This window comes from Mycetomoellerius zeteki, unplaced genomic scaffold (genome assembly GCF_001594055.1).
Source record: "Mycetomoellerius zeteki isolate Tzet28-1 unplaced genomic scaffold, Tzet1.0 scaffold407, whole genome shotgun sequence".
Taxonomy (NCBI): domain Eukaryota; kingdom Metazoa; phylum Arthropoda; class Insecta; order Hymenoptera; family Formicidae; genus Mycetomoellerius; species Mycetomoellerius zeteki.
The window spans coordinates 553,047-572,184 of record NW_017257400.1 but is presented as its reverse complement, the minus strand read 5'-3'; the positions used below and the strand labels follow the sequence as shown (position 1 = coordinate 572,184).

General features: G+C 35.2%; 2 protein-coding genes across 4 annotated transcripts in view; one reads left to right on the top strand and one right to left on the bottom strand.

Annotated features, from left to right (window-relative positions):
- Positions 1 to 19,138, bottom strand: part of S6KL (ribosomal protein S6 kinase like) — a 62,676-nt gene that overhangs the window by 35,357 nt on the left and 8,181 nt on the right. The window lies entirely within an intron of this gene.
- The window catches only part of bnb (bangles and beads), a 10,307-nt gene continuing 1,467 nt past the window's right edge, over positions 10,299 to 19,138 (top strand). The window contains exons 1-3 of one of the 2 annotated variants that reach the window (XM_018453731.1): positions 10,299 to 10,304; positions 18,136 to 18,698; positions 18,819 to 19,138. The exon at positions 18,819 to 19,138 is cut by the window's right edge and continues 1,467 nt beyond it. In XM_018453731.1, the coding sequence (XP_018309233.1) occupies positions 18,144 to 18,698; positions 18,819 to 19,138 (875 nt within the window). In that variant the 5' untranslated portion in view covers positions 10,299 to 10,304; positions 18,136 to 18,143. Of the gene's footprint in view, positions 10,305 to 11,709; positions 12,011 to 18,135; positions 18,699 to 18,818 lie in introns of those variants that run through there. The other variant, XM_018453730.1, reaches the window with a different exon arrangement.

The window sequence follows — 19,138 nt, the reverse complement described above, 5'->3', positions numbered from 1 at the left end:
TGAGCGACTTTAGGCGAGATTATCACTTGCGAACGCAAGTCTATTTATCGACACGTTTAGGTATGCGAACGCTTCCGCTCTGTGATGTCCAACGCGAAACTGAAACTCTACGTTTTGAAACTAAAATTCATTGTTAGCGAGGCTAATAATCCTTTTTTAAATATATTTTTCAAACGAAATTTTACGAACGTTCACGTTTGCGGATTATTCTCCAGATCTTCAGATCTTCATAGTTCTTATATGTAAGACTATCTAAAGTTCAGTCTTAAAATGTCATCAATCACAAAGCTGTATTGACATCTTAAGACAATGCACTCGCTGCTTGTGGTATATTCTTCTAAATTTATCATGGATCTAAAGGACTTTAATCACAGGCAATAATTACTGAACGCTCACTCAACCGTTGTATTCACTGAACACAACCATTACTTACATCTCCGGAGTTAATGATGAGTTTATTGAATCCATTCAATTATAAATCTTTTTATTAAAAATGCCAAACAATTCAATTTTTTTGTTACATCTGTAAATTTGGATTATTTTTATTGAAATACTTCTTTTTTGTATGAGATGTCATTTTGGTTCCTTAAATTAATTAGTGCCTCTTAATTAATATAAATTAAATGAGTCTTATAGACAGCGTCAGTAACTGTGTTACAGATTTTAGCATCATCTTTAAACAGTTAAGATAATTTTGAAATATAAACAGACTATATGAATACCAGCCATCAACTTTATATTTTCATCGACTTCTATTATTATGTCTCTTGGACATTTAAATGATAGATAATAAAATTTCTAGTCTCTTTAATACGTAATATGTAATATATATTTGAAAGTAATAATAAAAATATTCCTTCGTTATATTTGAGCCTTCATTACGTTTCCGAATTTCACCGATCACGAAAGCAGAAAGGGATCCTCGAGATATCGGTTGATATGCCGTCTTCATCGCGAAGTGAGATACATGAGGGACAAATGAAAAAAAAAGAAGGACAACGCGGGACAATCGCACGATGTACGCGTCAAATGAAAGAACAATTACACCGTGCCTGGCGTACGGAGAGGATGAGAAGAGACGGACCTTGGGCTCCTTGCGAGATAATCATAACGTTACACGACGATCCGCGCCATAATGCCGTATAATGTCTCCAGCACGATGTACATTGCGAGATTATTTACCGAGAGTCTGTCGCTAAATGTGGAATCGCCACCGAGGATTGACTCTCATATCGCTTTCTCTCGCCTCGGTCGATTCGCAAAATTAGAAACTCGCGGCTATTCCTGGATAATAGATCGCGTGTGCGTCCGTCGCGCGAAAAAAAAGGAGCTTCGATTTGTGGGTCAGGGAGGCACGAGAGGAGGTGAGAAGGAAGAAGAGAAGGCGACAAAAGGAAGAACCGAGCCGCCATCGACAGGACGCTGTCACCTGGTTTGCCACGTGTCATCATTATTTCATAATCAACGGAAAATCTGCGGTACATCAGCAGGTTGTCTGTCGCAAAAATACTTTAAATTGTTTGATAGAAATATACTTTTAAAAATTATTAAGTGAAAAACTTTTTTTTAATTCAGATCTGTATTGTGCACTGACAAGAGAAGATCTACAATAGATAGTATATCTCGTAGATTTTGGAAAATTTGATATTAAGATATAGAGTTTGCCGTCGTAAAATGTAATACGTAACATTTAAGAGCCAATAGGCCAAAGGATCAAAGAAAAATTTTAAAGTTTGAAATGGCTGCAGGCGTGACGGATATCATAAACGATTGGTATCGCATGTTCGAAACGAACTAAGTAATACCATTTTTTTGCTATTTTTCCTTCATATTTATTTCTTTTTGCGTTTATAACTTATCCTATGACTTTGCAAAAATATTTCAAGAAAATTAATTTTTGTAAGAACTATGAACCTTCGTCACAAAAAATAGAAATAAAATAAGGAAAAAGTCATTTAAAAAGATTAAAATGTATATAAATTTTTTTATAATTAAATATATACTGTTTAATTAAAACTGTGAATTTTTATGCAATAATAAAGTAATAAATAATTTCAAATACAAAGTAAAAAGTTTAATAAAAATTTGTAATATTATACAATAGATATGCTAAAATTAAAGTTCAGAAATATTTAACGAGTTATTTTTGTGTTACTATAAATTATTATATATATTGCAGTTTGAAGGATGATAATTATCGTAAAAACAGATCGTATATAAAACTGCTACATCGTGCGTTACATTAACAGAAATGTAACGAACAAATGTTAGCATTTATTAAATGTGTTCCGAATATCTTTGTTTTACGTGTTTTTACGATAATTATCATCCTTTAAAGTGCAATGTATATAATAATTCATTATGACAGAAATAACTCGTTAAATATTCCTTAACTTTAATTTTAATATGTCTATTGTATAATATCACACAATTTTATTAAATTTTTTACTTTGTATTTGAAATTGAGCGTAATTTTATTATTATATTATACATAAGAATTCGTAGTTTTAATTAAACAGTACATATTTAATTATAAAAAAAATTAATGTACATTTGGATCTTTTTAAATGACTTTTTTCTTATTTCATTTCTATTTTTTATAACGCAGGTTCATAGTTCTTACAAAAATTAATTTTCTTGAAATATTTTTGTAGACTCATAGGATAAATTATGAACGCAAAAATAAATAAATATGAGGCAAAAAGTAGCAATTAATGATATTACCTACTCTGTTTCGAACACGCGATAATCAACCGTTTACTATGATATTCGTCACATCTGCAGCCATTTCATAAACTTTAAAATTTTTCTTTGATTCTTTAGCCCATTGGTCCTTAATGTTACGTATTACATTTTACGACGTCGAATTCTATATCTTAATATCACATTTTCCAAAATCCACGAGATACATACTTGGATTTCTCCTTATGAGCGAAAAGTGTATTTGTGTCCATAATTGCATGGTAAAATAATTATGGTTAGAAGCTCCATTTTTGTAATTATTATACTGTCATATATAATGTTATATAATACTATAATGTTATATAATGATAATAATTGATAATATAATTTATGGTTCTATATATAATCGAAAATGGCTCTGATAGGCTTTATAAGTCGTTTTCAATGCCATATTTATTTTTTTATAAACTATAAATATAATTATTATTATTAACTATAGCAGTATAACTATAAAAATGGAGCTTCTAATTATTTTATCATGTAATTATTGTCACAAATACCAAATACTGTTTTCTCAGTATGTATAATTTTTGTTCTCTTGACTACGTCGCTATCTAGCGATACTCACATCTTCAAAATTAATTACAAACATAAATTGCAACTAATTACTGTACCGATACCGAAGAGATCGCTTCTTTCCTTTTTATGAAGCAAAAAAGCAAGGATAAACCCACGCATTTTCTTAATTACGATAATCGATTATACGATTACGAAACTCTGTGTACGAGAAACGAAGAACCAAATTAAATTTCAACATTGCGGTCAGCGGTCTGGACTGGATAGGAGGAACCGCTAATTATATCATTAATTAGCGAAAAAGCAGACGGTGACGACAGGCATTCAACGAACCAGCTGCAGTCACGATATTTTGGTCCACCTCGCTGTACTACCACCATGAAAATCGGATTCAGTTTGGGATAAAATTAGAAGTCAAGTAGTCAAGGTCGGCTGGATCTGCCTAAGCGTTAACTTGCCTTAGCTACTTTTTCTTCTTCTTCTTCTTCTTCTCCTCCAGCCATTTCTTCGTCTTTCTCCACATTCTTTTTGACACAAAACCTGAATCCCCTGTTGCTATAGCAACAACTTATTCGCGTTGTGTCATTTTATGGAATTCCATACTAATATTACGTAGAATAGAAGAGGTGTTTACACTTTACACATACAATGCACAAACAAATGCGTGTGTGTGTATACACAAAATATATACAAAATCATATATATATATGATTTTAAAAAATAGTAGCTTTTACCTTCTTTTATTTAGTATCATTTAATAGTAGGTAAAGCATGATCTGGGCAACGAACAAATAGGGATATTAAAAAGTAGTAAATGCAATTATTCATTCATTAATCAATACAAGAAATAAATCTCATACACGGAAAGTATGATTTTACTGAATTATTTAAAAATTTAAGTAGATATCAATCTGAAAATTATTGAACCATTAAAATAATTATGTAGAAAACTTAAACTCATGATGAGCAATGGTACAAAAAGTTATGACATTCTAGTGATCAGTTTAAGCATCTTATATAATTATTTTAATAGTTTATCAATAAAATTATTTTTATATCTAAATGTTTAAATTATACGTTTTTTCCGTGCGTTTCTCATATTTATTAATATCTGAATAAATTGTATTTTCTACTTTTTTATATCTTTACTTGTTCATTTCTCTGATCATTTTTTACTATTAATGCTTTGCATATAACGAGCTAGACACGCTTTTATATGTCTTTTATTTAATCTCTACATCATACCCTCGAGCGAAGAAAAGATCGATACCTATCGAAGTAAACGTAAGGTTTACTTCGCGTAAACAATGCAGCGCGTCGAAGGACCGTTCGTCAGGACCACTCTTGCAGTTGCACAAGAAAATCCTTGGAGCTAGGATATGAGAGCTACCGAGATATGAAAACACCTTTTTAGAATTTTTCATTTCCTCAGTAAAAAGGAAGTTACAGGCTTGCAGAAGTATACATTATATGCTGCCCGAGCAAACAGGACGCAATAGAAGTTATCCTCCTCACAATCGTATCCTTCAATGCTTCGACGTCTTCGTATTTTAATACTTTGCATTTTCATACTTCGCATTTTCATACTTCGTATATGTTCATCTTCTCGCGAAGAGGAAGAAGAGATCGTCTTCGCAACGGTACCGTGCGATTTTCTTCGTAAATAAACAAAGGGATCAAGTCGCATACCACGCCACAAGATCGTCAGTCATCAAGATGCATAGTGATTTAATGAAAGCCATGCATAAGGGGTCGTACGGGGCAAACGTTTTTCGCGGAGCGTTGCACGCGCGAAGGACGCGTGGATTCAGCGATGCCTCACTCTTAACGATCGACGTATCCCGTATCGGTTGATCAACAGTGATTCATCGCGATTAAACAAGAATCACCGGTCGTTAATCGAACACGCATGATTGCCAAAGGTGAATGGAGACGCATACACAGTTCTCACTGCGCGTGGCTTACAATGAGAGTTGACGTAAACGAGATGTTGCACAGTGTAGTCTAAAGTTAAGTTATCCAGCCGTACATATTGAATGTCAATCAATAGTGATTGGAATTTTCCAATTAGTTATCTATCGCAAATTATTCCCACGCAAAAGAATTATTCTCGTAACAAAGTATTTATAATATATGTAGATAAAAAGAATAATTTTGCTGAAGTAAAAATTTAGTTATGTACAGATCTAAAAAAAATTTTGTTTTTTGACTATCAAAATATAATTATGTAGACGCTCAAGCTGGTTGTTAGAATGTCCAAAAACTTTTTTGCAGTATGACTCATTATGCTTGAGTGCCTACATAATTATTTTGATAGTTTAATAAAATCATTTTCATATTTGTATTTTAATTTTTGGATACCTTAACAAAACCGTTATTTTCATGTAAAAAAAGAATAAAATTAATTAATGCTCTAAAAAAATGATTCAACAGAGTAAATGTAAGATAGAATATCAATCGATGTTACACTAAGATTTTTTAAATCGCTGTATAATTTAAGGATTTATTTATATCGCATGTTCGTTTATGAACATGATTGTATTGAAACATTGATATTATGATAAATAGTTATTACAAATTGTTCACGACTCAGTAATATAGATCGCCTAGATAGTATAACATTGTCTTCCGCGCATTTCGCGCCAAGATATTGCTAAATCTTATTGGCAGTTCATGATTCATCACCGACGATTATTTAACAAGTTGATTATCGACGTCGCACACGTAACTGAATCAGTGAGGAAAACTTTTTTGTGGTCGCGAAGCAATCGTAAAAAGATCGTTTATAAATATTCCAGTCAAGAAAAAAACATTGGGATAATATAAAACAATGTGGAACAGATCATTGTGCGTAATGAAAATCAGACGGCAAGCCGTTTTATTCGCGAAATCCTTGCTTCTATGGAATATCGCGGACCACGGTTCTCCTATAATATAAGGTAATAAAGTTCCGACTTTATGTGCGCACCAGCGATGTCCTCAATGTGTGTGCTGGACTGTGAAAAATCGCGTCTGTACCAATCGGCATTGTTCACTGGGGATGAATGAGACGAAAGGGCAAAGTGGTGTGACGGATCAATTTAACGGAAATATCGCATACTCCCAGTAGTGCCAGATTTTCGTGCAATATGATAAATTTCTGTGCAGAAGGTTGCAAAAGAAAGAAATATGCAAAATTTTCTCGTTCTGTTAAAATATAAAGAAATTTTTATCATTTTAAATATGAAAAAATGTAGTAGCGTCATATTATACTGTCCTATTACATTTATAATTGCACTTCTGCGTACCTTCTCAATGTTCTTATTTTACATGTGTTGCCGAAAACTATAAAATACAGATAATATTATATATCCTTTTTCTCTGTATGTGTTGTGTGCGTTGAAAAAAATTAATATATTTGACGTAGCAGTAATCGATCATTTATTATACACAAAAAAATATATTAATTTTTTTATATTTCTGATTCAGAAATTAAAATTGTTAGAAGGGTTTTATATTGTTATAATCACAGAATGAAAAATGACTCGAAATTTTTGAAGTTTTGTAATTGTGACTGATAATAGATTTAAATGATTATGCCTTACTGATTATGTCTAACTCTTACATGTCTGACATACCTATTTATTGAATTTTTAAATTCAAGAGTCCCGAGATTAATATTAGTTATGCTGAATTATGGACGAAGGCTTCAATCATTCGCGGGAATCTTTAATAATCTCATAGAATTCTAACTATATATATCAGTCTTCCTCGTATATACCTGATATCCTTGTCCCAATTGAATAATTTAAATAGAATATCGTTTTTTTAACCTTGCGTCTTGCGCGAATCATCTTTACCGTCGTCGTCGTCCTTCAAATGCTTGCGTAAAGACGCTTTCCGGAATTAATACACAAAATTTGCCAGCTACGTGACACGCGGAGCCGGACGTTATTCGCAATTAACGCCGTTAAAGAGACAAGGCGAAGGAACGGCGCCTAGAACGCCATAAAAACCAATGTAAATACATGTATTAGTGTATTTTTTCTCAGAGAACTGCGATTACACTGTAATCATCAGCATTGCAATAATTATACCAGAAACGAATTATACCGGGACTCCCGGCAGCGTATCTACTGTCACGATCAATCATCTTTACAATCTCGTAAACGAACAAAATTAGTATTCAAAGAAGTGTATCTCATTTCTTTTTGTGTCATTTTATGTCATAAAATTTTATTTTATAAAAATAAGCAAAAAATTTTATAACCTATATTTATAATATAATAAATTTTAAAGTATTTCGTATAAAATATTCTTATAAACTTATATATAGAACTGATTTTTTTTCTTCATAAATATATAAAATAATTAATTACAAGCTTATTTGGAGTTAAAAAAAATTAATTAAGATTTAATTTTAAAAAATTAAGATTTTGTTTTAAACATATTGGATATACGCAGAAGCACCTATATATAATCGTATAAAGAATCTATTTTGTTTGCAAACAAAACTGAATAAATGCATATTAATCTAACGGTATATAACGGTTGAAAATCGCTGGTTGTAAAGCAGCCGACGTCTAACAACTGTGAGAATCCAGGAAGAGAGCACGGTACTACAAAACGATCAAGAAGAGCGCTAATAATAATAAAGAATACATTTTACATTCTAATTTTAACCTTCGAGCTGAATTATATTTTTGGCTGACAATGACAAAAATAGATACACAAAGTTTATAATTTCCAAAAAAAAGAAGTAAATTGATAATTAAAAATATTACTTTTATAAATGAAAAAATATTTATAATTTGTATTCTTAAAAAACTTAAGTTGCGCGATTAATCGAGAAGCAAAATATCTCATGCTTTTCCTGCAAAAGAACACAAAATTTGTTCCTTTCCACTTTATACGTTTACTGTTTTTACAAAGCTTTAGAAATAATTTGAAGTTTGCCAAAGTTTTATGATGCAACAGAAGTGAATAAATGAGGTAAGGTCATCGATCTCGATTTGGATAAGATATAATACACAGTCAAAATTAATTCACGATTTAAATCGCATATTAATTAGTCGTCACAAATATTTAAAAAAAATCACCGAATCTCGACTACGAAAAAAGTCAGCGTATGAATAACGGGTCTTCCAGTTTGGTGTACTCGATAAAGAAATACATTGAAGATAGAGGAAAACTACCGACAACATAATTATCGTGATCAGAGTCGAATATTAAGCAAATGTCACGAGCTATAAATAGGAAATATTGTGCATTTTTTTTATCGTAAATTTCAGATAATGCAAAAGTCATAAATATGCAAAAAGTGCAGATTTAAATGGCCACGACAATCATATCACGTTTAAATCCCAACCGTAACCTCGAGTAAATTTAGCAAAGTCGAGTGAAATGGACCGAAAACAATGCTATTTAAAAAATTATGTAAAACTGATAATTATACTAAATAGAAGTTGTAGGATCGTATCAGAAAAAATCTTGATAAATCATCTTCGGGGATTTGAAAAAGCTTAAATGAAAAAATAAATTTAACATTGAATAAATATTCAATATAATAAATATTTTCAATATAATAATAAATATTTAATATAATATAATTCAATATAATAATAAATATTTAATATAATATAATTTTTTTGGTTTATCAGTTTCTTTTGAATAAAGAATCTTTGCGTAATAAGGTCATTTACATGCATAATTGTTCCATGTTAATTTTATTAGTGTAGCTACACAGAAAGAACGATTTTGATGCAATATCTAAAAATTTAACTAAACACAGATCTGAAAATAATTTTGTTTGGGCCATCAAAATAATTATATAGGACGCTAAAACTAATTGCTAAAATGTTAAAACTTTTTAGTTAAGCATTCAGAATTATCAAAATAATTATGCAGAACACTTATGTAGAATATTTATGTAGAACATATTGATGACAATACAAAAAGTTGTAACAATTTAGTAATCAGTTTGAGCGTCCTATATATATAATTATTGTTTTATATAAAATTATTTCTAATATAATTATTATATTATTATTTTAATGGACCAAACAAAATTATTTTCAGTTCTATATTTAGCTAAATTTTTACATACTTCAGGAAAACCGTTGTTTCCGCGCAGAATTGCCATTTTTAACATTTTCCGTAAGATCTATTTATTAAATTTGATTTATATAAATATAAATAGTTATTTCTTATCACAAAATTTACTCAATTTTATTATATTAGAACAAGTAAATAGAACAAGTAAATGATCTAGCATTGATAATGATAATCTCTGATGGAAACTGAGTTCAAATAACTCGAGTCTAATTCGTGAACTATCGATTGAATTGACACTTTCGCAAAACAGGCAAGACAGTTTCAGTAAATGAATTTTCGATGAGGAATTATTTCGTTGGAAGCATACGAGAAGGAATTACATGTAAAACAACAGTTTACATAATAGTGCCCATACATACATACATACGCACTGGCGCGTGTGTCACACGCGTATACACGACTCATCGAGCGTTCCTCGATGAATCACAGCGACGAAGATAAAATAATTTACCTGGTGGCGCATGGTTTATCGAGTTCGCAACATATTCGTGACGTGTAAAATGATGCACGAGCCTTCCGGCATGACACGAATCATAATAAATCCACGATGCAAATAAAAAAAAAATTTGCACTTATGAACATCTAGTACGAAAGAAAGTCATATTTATCTATTTCTTTAGTCGATAATATTTAATCAAACAAATTAATTTTTTAATAGAAAATTCTAAACGCAGAAAATTTTTATTTCCTTCTTTCTTTTTCTTATTTCTATTACTCATAAAAAAATTTAGCATGTTGTTATTAATTATGTATCAAGAAATATTTTGTTTAAAATTTGTAATTCTTATGTTTCAATAATTCCAATATAAAATTAAGAGAATTCTTTCCCCTTTTAAGGATTAAAAACAAAATGACATTGATCGTGCGCTTTCAGTCATTTAGCCATGTCGAGCACGTGCGAGATTCGTTTACTTTCATTGAGAGAAGCTTCGCTGCAAATGAGAGAAAAATACGTACGTTAAAACTGACACAAATTTTGTTTGAAAAAATCTATCAAATCAAGTTAAGAAGAAGAGGCACAATAACCTATTATATCACCGATAACTCTACAATTAGTAGTCGGAAAAATTATTAAACGCAACAGATTGGATTATTTAATAGAACTCTCCTTTTACCGAAAAATGAAACTTAATACACTGACAGAAAAGTAGTAGCATTTTTAAGAAGAGCGTAGTATGTTTACAAAAATGTTTAACTCTGTATTCTTCTTGATAATTTTCTCGTTTAAAAATCCATTACAAAAATCTTTTATATGCGGTTTTTTAAATCTTCTTTAATCGAATTGAAAGATGAATGTTGTGACTGAACCTTTTAAATGTATTCAAGGTTGCTCCATACAGCCTATGTAGCTTTGGCATTACATTTCCGTTCTGATATTGAATGATTCCAAATGAATGCTTTTAAAACACAAATGCAACACGTCATGCCAGATGTACAGGTGCGTCCACAGCAACCAATAGCAAGTAAGGACAATTGTATATATAGAGAAAATTGAATATTTTTAAATTGTTTTGTGCATAAGAAATTGATAAGAAAACCCTGTGTCAGTAAATTTCAAGATACTTGTTGCAGTCAATAATGATACAAGATATGATAATTGCTACTCTAACTATTGTTAAGAATTCTGCAACTAGTATAATCTAATTATAAGTTTTAATTATGATCAGAAAAGGCATTTATAGGCATCCCCTCTCGGAAAATACAATGTATTTTGAATTCTTTCATACTATTATTTTCACCATACGATACAATAAATAATTTAGCCTTTTAACTGTGACGTTTTAGATAATCAAGCACATCACGCAAATTAATTAATTCTATATACATTGGGATAACGTACAAATGGCTACGAAGTAATAATAGGAAGTCTTAGTCGGCCATCTATTACGAAATTCCCGCTCCTAGCTGAACGTACTGTACAACGTTAGCAGTTAAAGGGTTAAGCTCGCTCAAGGCGTGATCCCATTGGGTCAGCAACACGAGCCACATTATGAATCCGTTGGCGAAGATCATCTAAGATCATCTCGATGAACCGGGCATGAAGTGCCGGGCATAGTGGTCCGGAACAGAAAGGAGCGAAGAAATCGGCGAGCAAGTCAAGAACAGGCAGAAGTGAGCGAGAGCGAGAGAGAAAGAAAGAGAAAGAGAGGCAGAAATGCGAGAAACGGTGTAGGAGGAAGAAAAAGAGAGAAGGTGCAGGACAAGGAGAGAGATAAGGTAGGTAGAGTCCAAGAAGGGCGAAGAGAAGACTAAAAGAGGGGCCCCTCCCGGTAGCTCGATCGGCGAGGAGGGTCGGGGCCCCCTTGCACGATCCTGGCCGTCAGCACGGGTGGGTAAATGGGTATATAAGCGGGGCCCCGGCGATTCCATCTCGACACACGACCCAACCTTCATCCCGATCGCCAACGGTCCTTTGCAAACGAGCGTAATCGCACGCGCGTGAGAAAAAAAAGAGAGGGAAGACAAGAGAAAAGAGAGACAGGGACAAGAATCTCCCCCGCGTTCTTTCGTTTCTCCGATCGATCGCGAAGTTCGCGCGAACCGGTGAGAGCCGATCCGCGAGACAAGGAGCAAGACAAGCCAAGAAGAGATCGCCCGCTGTGCCCCGACGCCGACTCGACTGGCAAGAGTTCCACGTTCACGGAGGAGAGAAAAATACGTGAGTACACAGTTCCATTTCTCTTTCGCAGAGTTCTACTACTCCTCGATCGAAGAAACTCGCGTCTCCGCGGCGAAGAGACGATCTTTCGACAGGAACCCCAATGAGCCTTGTCGACCACCACGGATTACATGACTCGATATTATAATCGATCGATCAAAGCATGGGTTCCTTCGTCGAGCGATCTTGGATACTAGCATCGCGCGAATCCGCGAGTAACCTCCTCCGATAATCGATCACGTAAACGTTAAGTGGAACTCTTTTCACTCCTGACACGTCATCGATTTATTATTTTTTAAATCCAATATGAAACTGTCTCTCCGCATAGCTTAGCTCCAAAACGAGTTATATAAATTCCGGTGAGCACCGATAATCGAGACCGTTCGATAAAATCTCAAGTCGCAGTGACATGTGCGGTCGACAGACGCGGTTGGTTGGACTTGGCACGATTATTAGCCTCATGTTTGTGCACGGGAGATTTTTCTCGCAACTATAAGTATTTCTTTCGCAATACGCGTAGGACTCGGTGCCGAGTCGCGGCTTCACGACGGCGACAAGGATAGTTTTGAAAGTGGAGCGCGCGCGATAATGCTATTGTTCGCCGTCCGCGCTTGTATCCGTTCGTTCAATTAGTCGGGGCGCGGCGAATGCGGATTTTCGAAATAGCGAATGACGCTTCGATAAATGCCCTTCTCTTCGCTATAAAAAAATATTGCAATTCATTCCATTAAACCGTCGTTTTGAACTACACTCTGAAAAATGTGGATGTGATTTTGATATGAATTTAACCGTAATGTAAAAAGATCTGATGTAAGGCCTTCTTACATCATAAATTTAACACTATTAGTCAACCCTGCTGATCTGTTCAAATTTATTATAGATACTTATGATTATGTCGTTTAGGTTCATTTGATTAAAAAATTTTCACATTAAAAAGATCTTACATTAACAAAATCATCAAATACTAGAACAAAAAGTTTTTAAATAAAATTCAAAAAATAAATTACATTTTGGATCAAATAAACCTGAACAGAATAGCAGGATTAAGGGCCAGTTGTTCCACCTTTTGGTAAATTTTACCTGTTAGGTAAATCTGGCAATCAGCGCATATAATTGGATAATCTTGCAACTCACCCAACAGGTAAAATTTACCAAAAGGTGGAACAACTTAAATCCATACCATTAGTCATCAAAATTTATATTATGTTTCTTATGATAACTATTCATTTCCAATACATTCAAACATATCTAACGTACAACATGAAATATTTTATCTAGTTTATATCAATTCTCTCTTGCGACATTCATACACATTGCACGTAGAATATCTTTTTATTTCAAATTATCGGCAAACAAGATAGAAAGGCATTGCAATTGCACAGCAGCGACTAAATTAAACTTTATTATTAAAAACTCAAAATTTCATTACAAGTATTCCAATTCTCGCTGGATGTGCGTCGCGGCTAAAGGGTTAATAAAGAGAAATTAAGAGGTCAAAGCGAGGAAACGCACGTCGCTCGCGTGCCACGCTCCGCCGTCGTTATACACATAATTTGTAGATTTCTCAAGGAGCACGTTTGCGTAATTTCGCGTTCCCCTACCGCTGCGCGCTCCTTCCCGCCCCGTAATTAGCCGGCTTAATCTGTCAATCTGCGAATTACCTGCGCCGCGACGTTGACTCGAGGTCGCCAACCGGCAACCATCTTCCCCGGTAAATCTCGCAATCGATGAATGTCAAACGTGTACCGAATCTCTTAGAATCAGTCCCACGAATCCCCAAAAATCTTCCTCGCGTCACGACGAAGCAGATTCACATGGGTTTGAATCTAAATTAAGAGGAGCAAAATTCGTGACTTTTGCGCTTATGTGAGTAAGGATCTTGCGACTACGAATTAAACGGGATTAATTTTGCGGCTTCAAATTAGACGAGCGGACGCCGCTCTTTCAACACGACGCAGTCAGAAAAGGCTGCGAAGCTGAAAGGCTAAGAGAAAGAGAGAAAGAGAGAAAGAGAAAGAGAGAGAGAGAAAGAGAGAAGAGTAGAAGGCTACAATCATTGACGTTGGAGCGCTTGACGGCGCGCGCGACACTTCTTTGTAAGTGTAGTACCATTATTACACCTCTGATGATCTTGATGAGGTAATCGGCGTCCATCATCTTTCACAGACATTTCCTGCGTCTATCGACCTGGCCGCCGAGCACTTATCTGTATTCGCGGTGCGATCAACGCGCGTCGTCCTCATCGTGATTTCCTTCTGCTTTTTCTCTCTCTCTCTCTCTCTCTCTCTCTCTCTCTTCTTTTTTTCCTCCCTTTGAAAATTGCATGGCGAGTGGAAGATTCATAGACATAGAATAGAAAGAATAGAGAGGAGAATAAAGAAAAGAAGTAATGTAGGCAATATAGGCATAGAATAGAGAGGAGGCAATGCTCCGACTATCTATATTATGTCTATGAGAAGATTGCATCGACAGACATGATAAACACGCGTCTGTCGTTCGTCCTCGCGTAACCCGCAGTGTAGGAAATAATTAACAGACACGTCCGTGTGATGCGCGAACAATAAGTCAACGGCAATGGTACTTGAATTGGCTCGCAATTAAGTTTATTGCGACTACGTGCCGCCGTCGTACATCCGGTGTAATTACATCCGCAGTGAACTTAATTAATTCCACGGAAATATTTGGAGACTTAGGAGACAGGGGCTGCGCACAATGGAAAAAGTATTAGGAACAGGAATAAGTATTAAGACTTCAAATTAGAAACCTATCAGAAATGAGTTAAATTGAAATACATGGTTTCTGGTTGAAATCTTAATATTTATTTCTATCCCTAATATTCCTCCATTATGTGCAGAGTCTTATACTTCAGCTGCCCACGTCGAGAATCTCGCAAATTATTATACAATCTAGGCCTATATTTTTTTAGTTTTTTTACAGAATTTGTCTTTCCTTTTTTTCTTTCTACGTGGACAGAAAAAGAGGAAAGATGAACTAAGAAGTTTAGCAAGAAGTTTAGCTAATGCTCGTTTTTATCAATGTAGATTGACTTTAATTTCGGCTTAACTTATCTTTTATGTTTTTCAAATTTTAAAAACTAGAAAAAGATAAAAAGTAAAGAGTAAATAAAAAAAATCGAGATTAAAGCCAATTCACATTGATAGAAATAGACATAAAATGAACAGACCTATCTATTTTATCTATCGAAACAAGCAAGCAACTACGGTTACAGTAATTAGTATAATTACCATAGAGATCAAAATCAGTTTACGCAATTGTAAATAAAAAGAGGTCCCTGTTTGCAATATGGACAGTTCCCACTTTCACGCGAAAGCGCATTGCGATTCTTGGGCAAAAGCGAGAGGCGAGAGCAGTTTCGATTTCTGTCGCTTTCTGTCGCGATGCCAAAGCGATTTCGGCGATACTGCCGATATTACAGTGAAAAGACGGTGGGCTTCAGAAAGAACGCAATAATTGCACCGGCCGTAATTGCATTGCCAAACGTGAAATCCCCCCCTTCTCGATTTTACCGTCAAAACTGGATCCTTTTGCCGCCTTCCCGCCCCGTTCGCTGTTCGCCGCAACTACGCCTCGTTGTTCCCGTCTTTGTCGCCACTTCTCGCCATCCCTCTCGACTCTCAGTGTATTCCGGTTTGCCACAACCGGACGGTTTCCACGAGGCATACGACGAGCGCAGCCCCCGCTCTCGAGCAATTTGAATCGCTATGCCGTACGCGACTCAAGAATAATATATGCCTCACAATTTTTCCAGTTATAGCTAATTAATGTAAAATTATTATACTTCTATGTAACTTATGAATTTTTAATTCGCATATTATCAACAAGTTGTTCTAGGAATACATACGGATAAAACGGTTTCACTGAAGTATCTAAAAATTTAGCTGGATACAGATCCGAATTGAAAATAATTTTGATGAACCATTAAAATAATTAAATAGAACGCTCAAACATTGATGGCAATGCTGCAAAAAGTTTCAACATTCTTCAACCAGTTTAAACATCCCACATAATTACTTTGATGATCGAAATTCTTACACTGAGAGATAAAAAAATAGTCAATTTTAATAAATATTTAGTTCAATACTGCCAACTAAACATTTACTTACAGTAAATAAATATTTGTTCATTAAAAAGAATGATTGTTAAATCAAATTAATGTTTCTTGTATCAAATAATAATATCTTTATATTTAATAAATATTTAGTTGGCAGTATTGAACTAAATATTTGTTAAGATTGACTATATTTTTTTTCAGTGTAGATACTTCAGCAAAACTATTTTTTCCGTATTCTTTCATGATTTTTAATCAGCACTAGGACTCACATAATTGGATGCGAAATTAAAAATTAAGTGTAATCTTCTGCAATATAATATAATAATATTTTGATCATCGAGAGTTCATTGATTAATCGACGATAGCAAAAAGATAGATTGGAAAAGCGATTGCTTCTGTCAGAGTGACTACGCTTAACTCGAGCTTAATGCATGTCGATCTAGCCGCACCAACTCGATGATGCGTAAATATCGCGTCGTTTGTCTCCTATTTCACGTACACCTACTCGCGAACGCAGAATAGTCTAGTGTTTCGCTATCGCGCAATGTATTTTGCGACGTAAACATCATAAAGTAGAGTTTGCGATGTAAATTTATTATCCGTACGCTTCGCAGAAAACACAAACCGAACATTATCAACCTAATGTCCATTTTCATCAATGTACAATAGATTAACTTTAATTTCGGTTCAATTCTTGCTCATTTTCTTTTAGCTCTAAGAATTAGAAAAAAAATAAAGAATAAGGTAAACTGAAATTAATTTATATCGATGGAAACGGACATAAATCCGTCATTGTGGAAACAATATATTGTATACTTTACAAACGCAAATCCATACACTTTCTAAATTTTTTTAAGTGTCTTGAAAAACAGTGGCTCAATTTTCAATCTTTAAGAGTGAGATTTTACTCTTCAGAGTGATATTCACTTTAAAAGTTTTAGAGAGTAGTATTCGTTAAAGTAAGATCTGCTCAAAATTATAAGGATTAATGATAAAACTTATTATTTTCAAATGCTCGCGCGCGTAACTCGCAATTTCCGAACATTTTATGCAAATCTTCCTCCGAGGTGTAAGAGATCCGTGTCCCTAATGTCTCATTCACCTCGTGTACAACAAAAGTCCGTGCAAGACGTTACAACTATTCTTTTCAATTCTTTTCTACATTTTATGGAGAGAGAAATTGAACGTGCGGAGAAGCCGTAAACGCAAGCACATAACAAGCGTGAGGGGCACGCATCCTGTCATTAGTTCCATAATGTTCGCCTTATTCGATGCATTCGGTTCAATGTCACCCGTCCCTCTCCTTCCTGCCGATTCTCTCTCGCGACAGTCCCGATGTAGTGTTCACCGGCATCCAGCGCGACGTTACCCTTCCTCCCCTCGAAGCCCTCAACAGCTCTCCTCCTCTCATTAACAATCATAGCTGTTGTCCTTTCGTCTCGCGATCTACAACCGGGCCCATTCATACATTCGTCTCGGCCATTCAGGCCGAGCTGTCACGCTGACAGCCTGTCCTCACGTTCGTTTGCCTAACTAGAAGATTGCGCGTCTCAATGTCTCCTCAGTGTGGATCCAAACGAATTTCGTTAGATATAGAAGAATAAAAAATAATTGTAACACTCATAATAATTTTTAATCTTAATTGTAACACACACATATTATATATACTCGTATATATAAGTCGCCTATATCCAATAATAATTTTTATAACTTTTTACGAATGTATGTAAAAACAAGATATTTATTTCACGATGTCATTGTCATGCAATGATCGTTTTTCGTCATTTGCGATTAATGTAATGAATATTAACATGAAATACGCGCAACCAGTTATAAAATTAATTAAAAAAGTAAAATCTCTTAAGATGACTTCTGTAATCATAAAAAGATTTTTATTGCACGATATTTATATTCAAAGATATTTGAAGAGATATCGATTAAATACTTTTTCTGCAATTCTTAGCGATTCAAATTAACAGAATTAAGTTAAGATTTTATCAACGCTACGATATTTTAGCAACAAGAGTGTCTAATATCGAACATTCTTTTGCAGATATCACAATGATAAAATTCACTGTGGTAACGATGGTATGCCTCTTGGGGCTGAAAATGATCGCTGCCATGCCAGTGGCCGATCATCAAGAGGGCCACCCTCCGCAGCCAGTGGCCGATCTTCACGAGGGCCACATTCCGCAGCCAATTGATGAAAAGACCGCGGTGAAATCTCTGAAGACGGCGGAGGCGGCCGTGCAGAGCAGCGTACTCACGGAACCTGTAGCGGCTAGCCAACCAGCACAACCAGCGGCTGAACAACCCGCTGCGATTAACGAGCCTGCCGTGAGGAGCAGCGAATCTGCTAGTGACGAAGCCCAGCCGACCGAGGCGAAGCAAGAAGAGCCGTTGCAACCGCAGCAGCCGATAGCAGCGGTGTCCGAGGAAATTCAGGCGCAGCCCAAGTCCTCCGAGGAACAACTCGAGGAGAAGGAAGAGCCGAAAGTATTAGCCACTGAGAAGAAACAAGAGCCAGAGACTCTCAAGGAAGCGGCATCCGAGACGAAAGAGTCTGTGCAGCCCGCGCCGCAAGAACAACCGGCTGAAATCCCAGTCGAAAAGAAAGTAGGTTTTATGTTCCCCTGATTAAGTAATTTTCTTTGATCTTTTTCACCTTATTCTCTTCTTTTGTACCATTCTTAAATTAAGCTTCATCCTCTAATCTTACATTGATATGCTTTTCAGGAGGAAAACGTAGCCGTCGAAGGTAAAAGCGCGGAAGCGGTCGAACCTGCGGCCGAGAAGCCTGTAGCCATCGAGAAGCGCGCTGATGGCGCTGCCGAGAAGAAAATCGCTATTAACGAAGAGCCGAAAGAGGAGAAGAAGCTGGAGGAGCTAGCGCAGCCAGTTGCGAAAAAGGAAGAAGAAATTCCTGCGGTCGCCGCCACCGAGGAGAAGAAGGTTGAAGCGAAAGCCGAACTACCGAAGGAATCTGAGGGTCACTCGCTCGCCCACGCCAAGGTCGATGACAAACCCGACCGTGTGACCCGCGATGCCGAGGAATC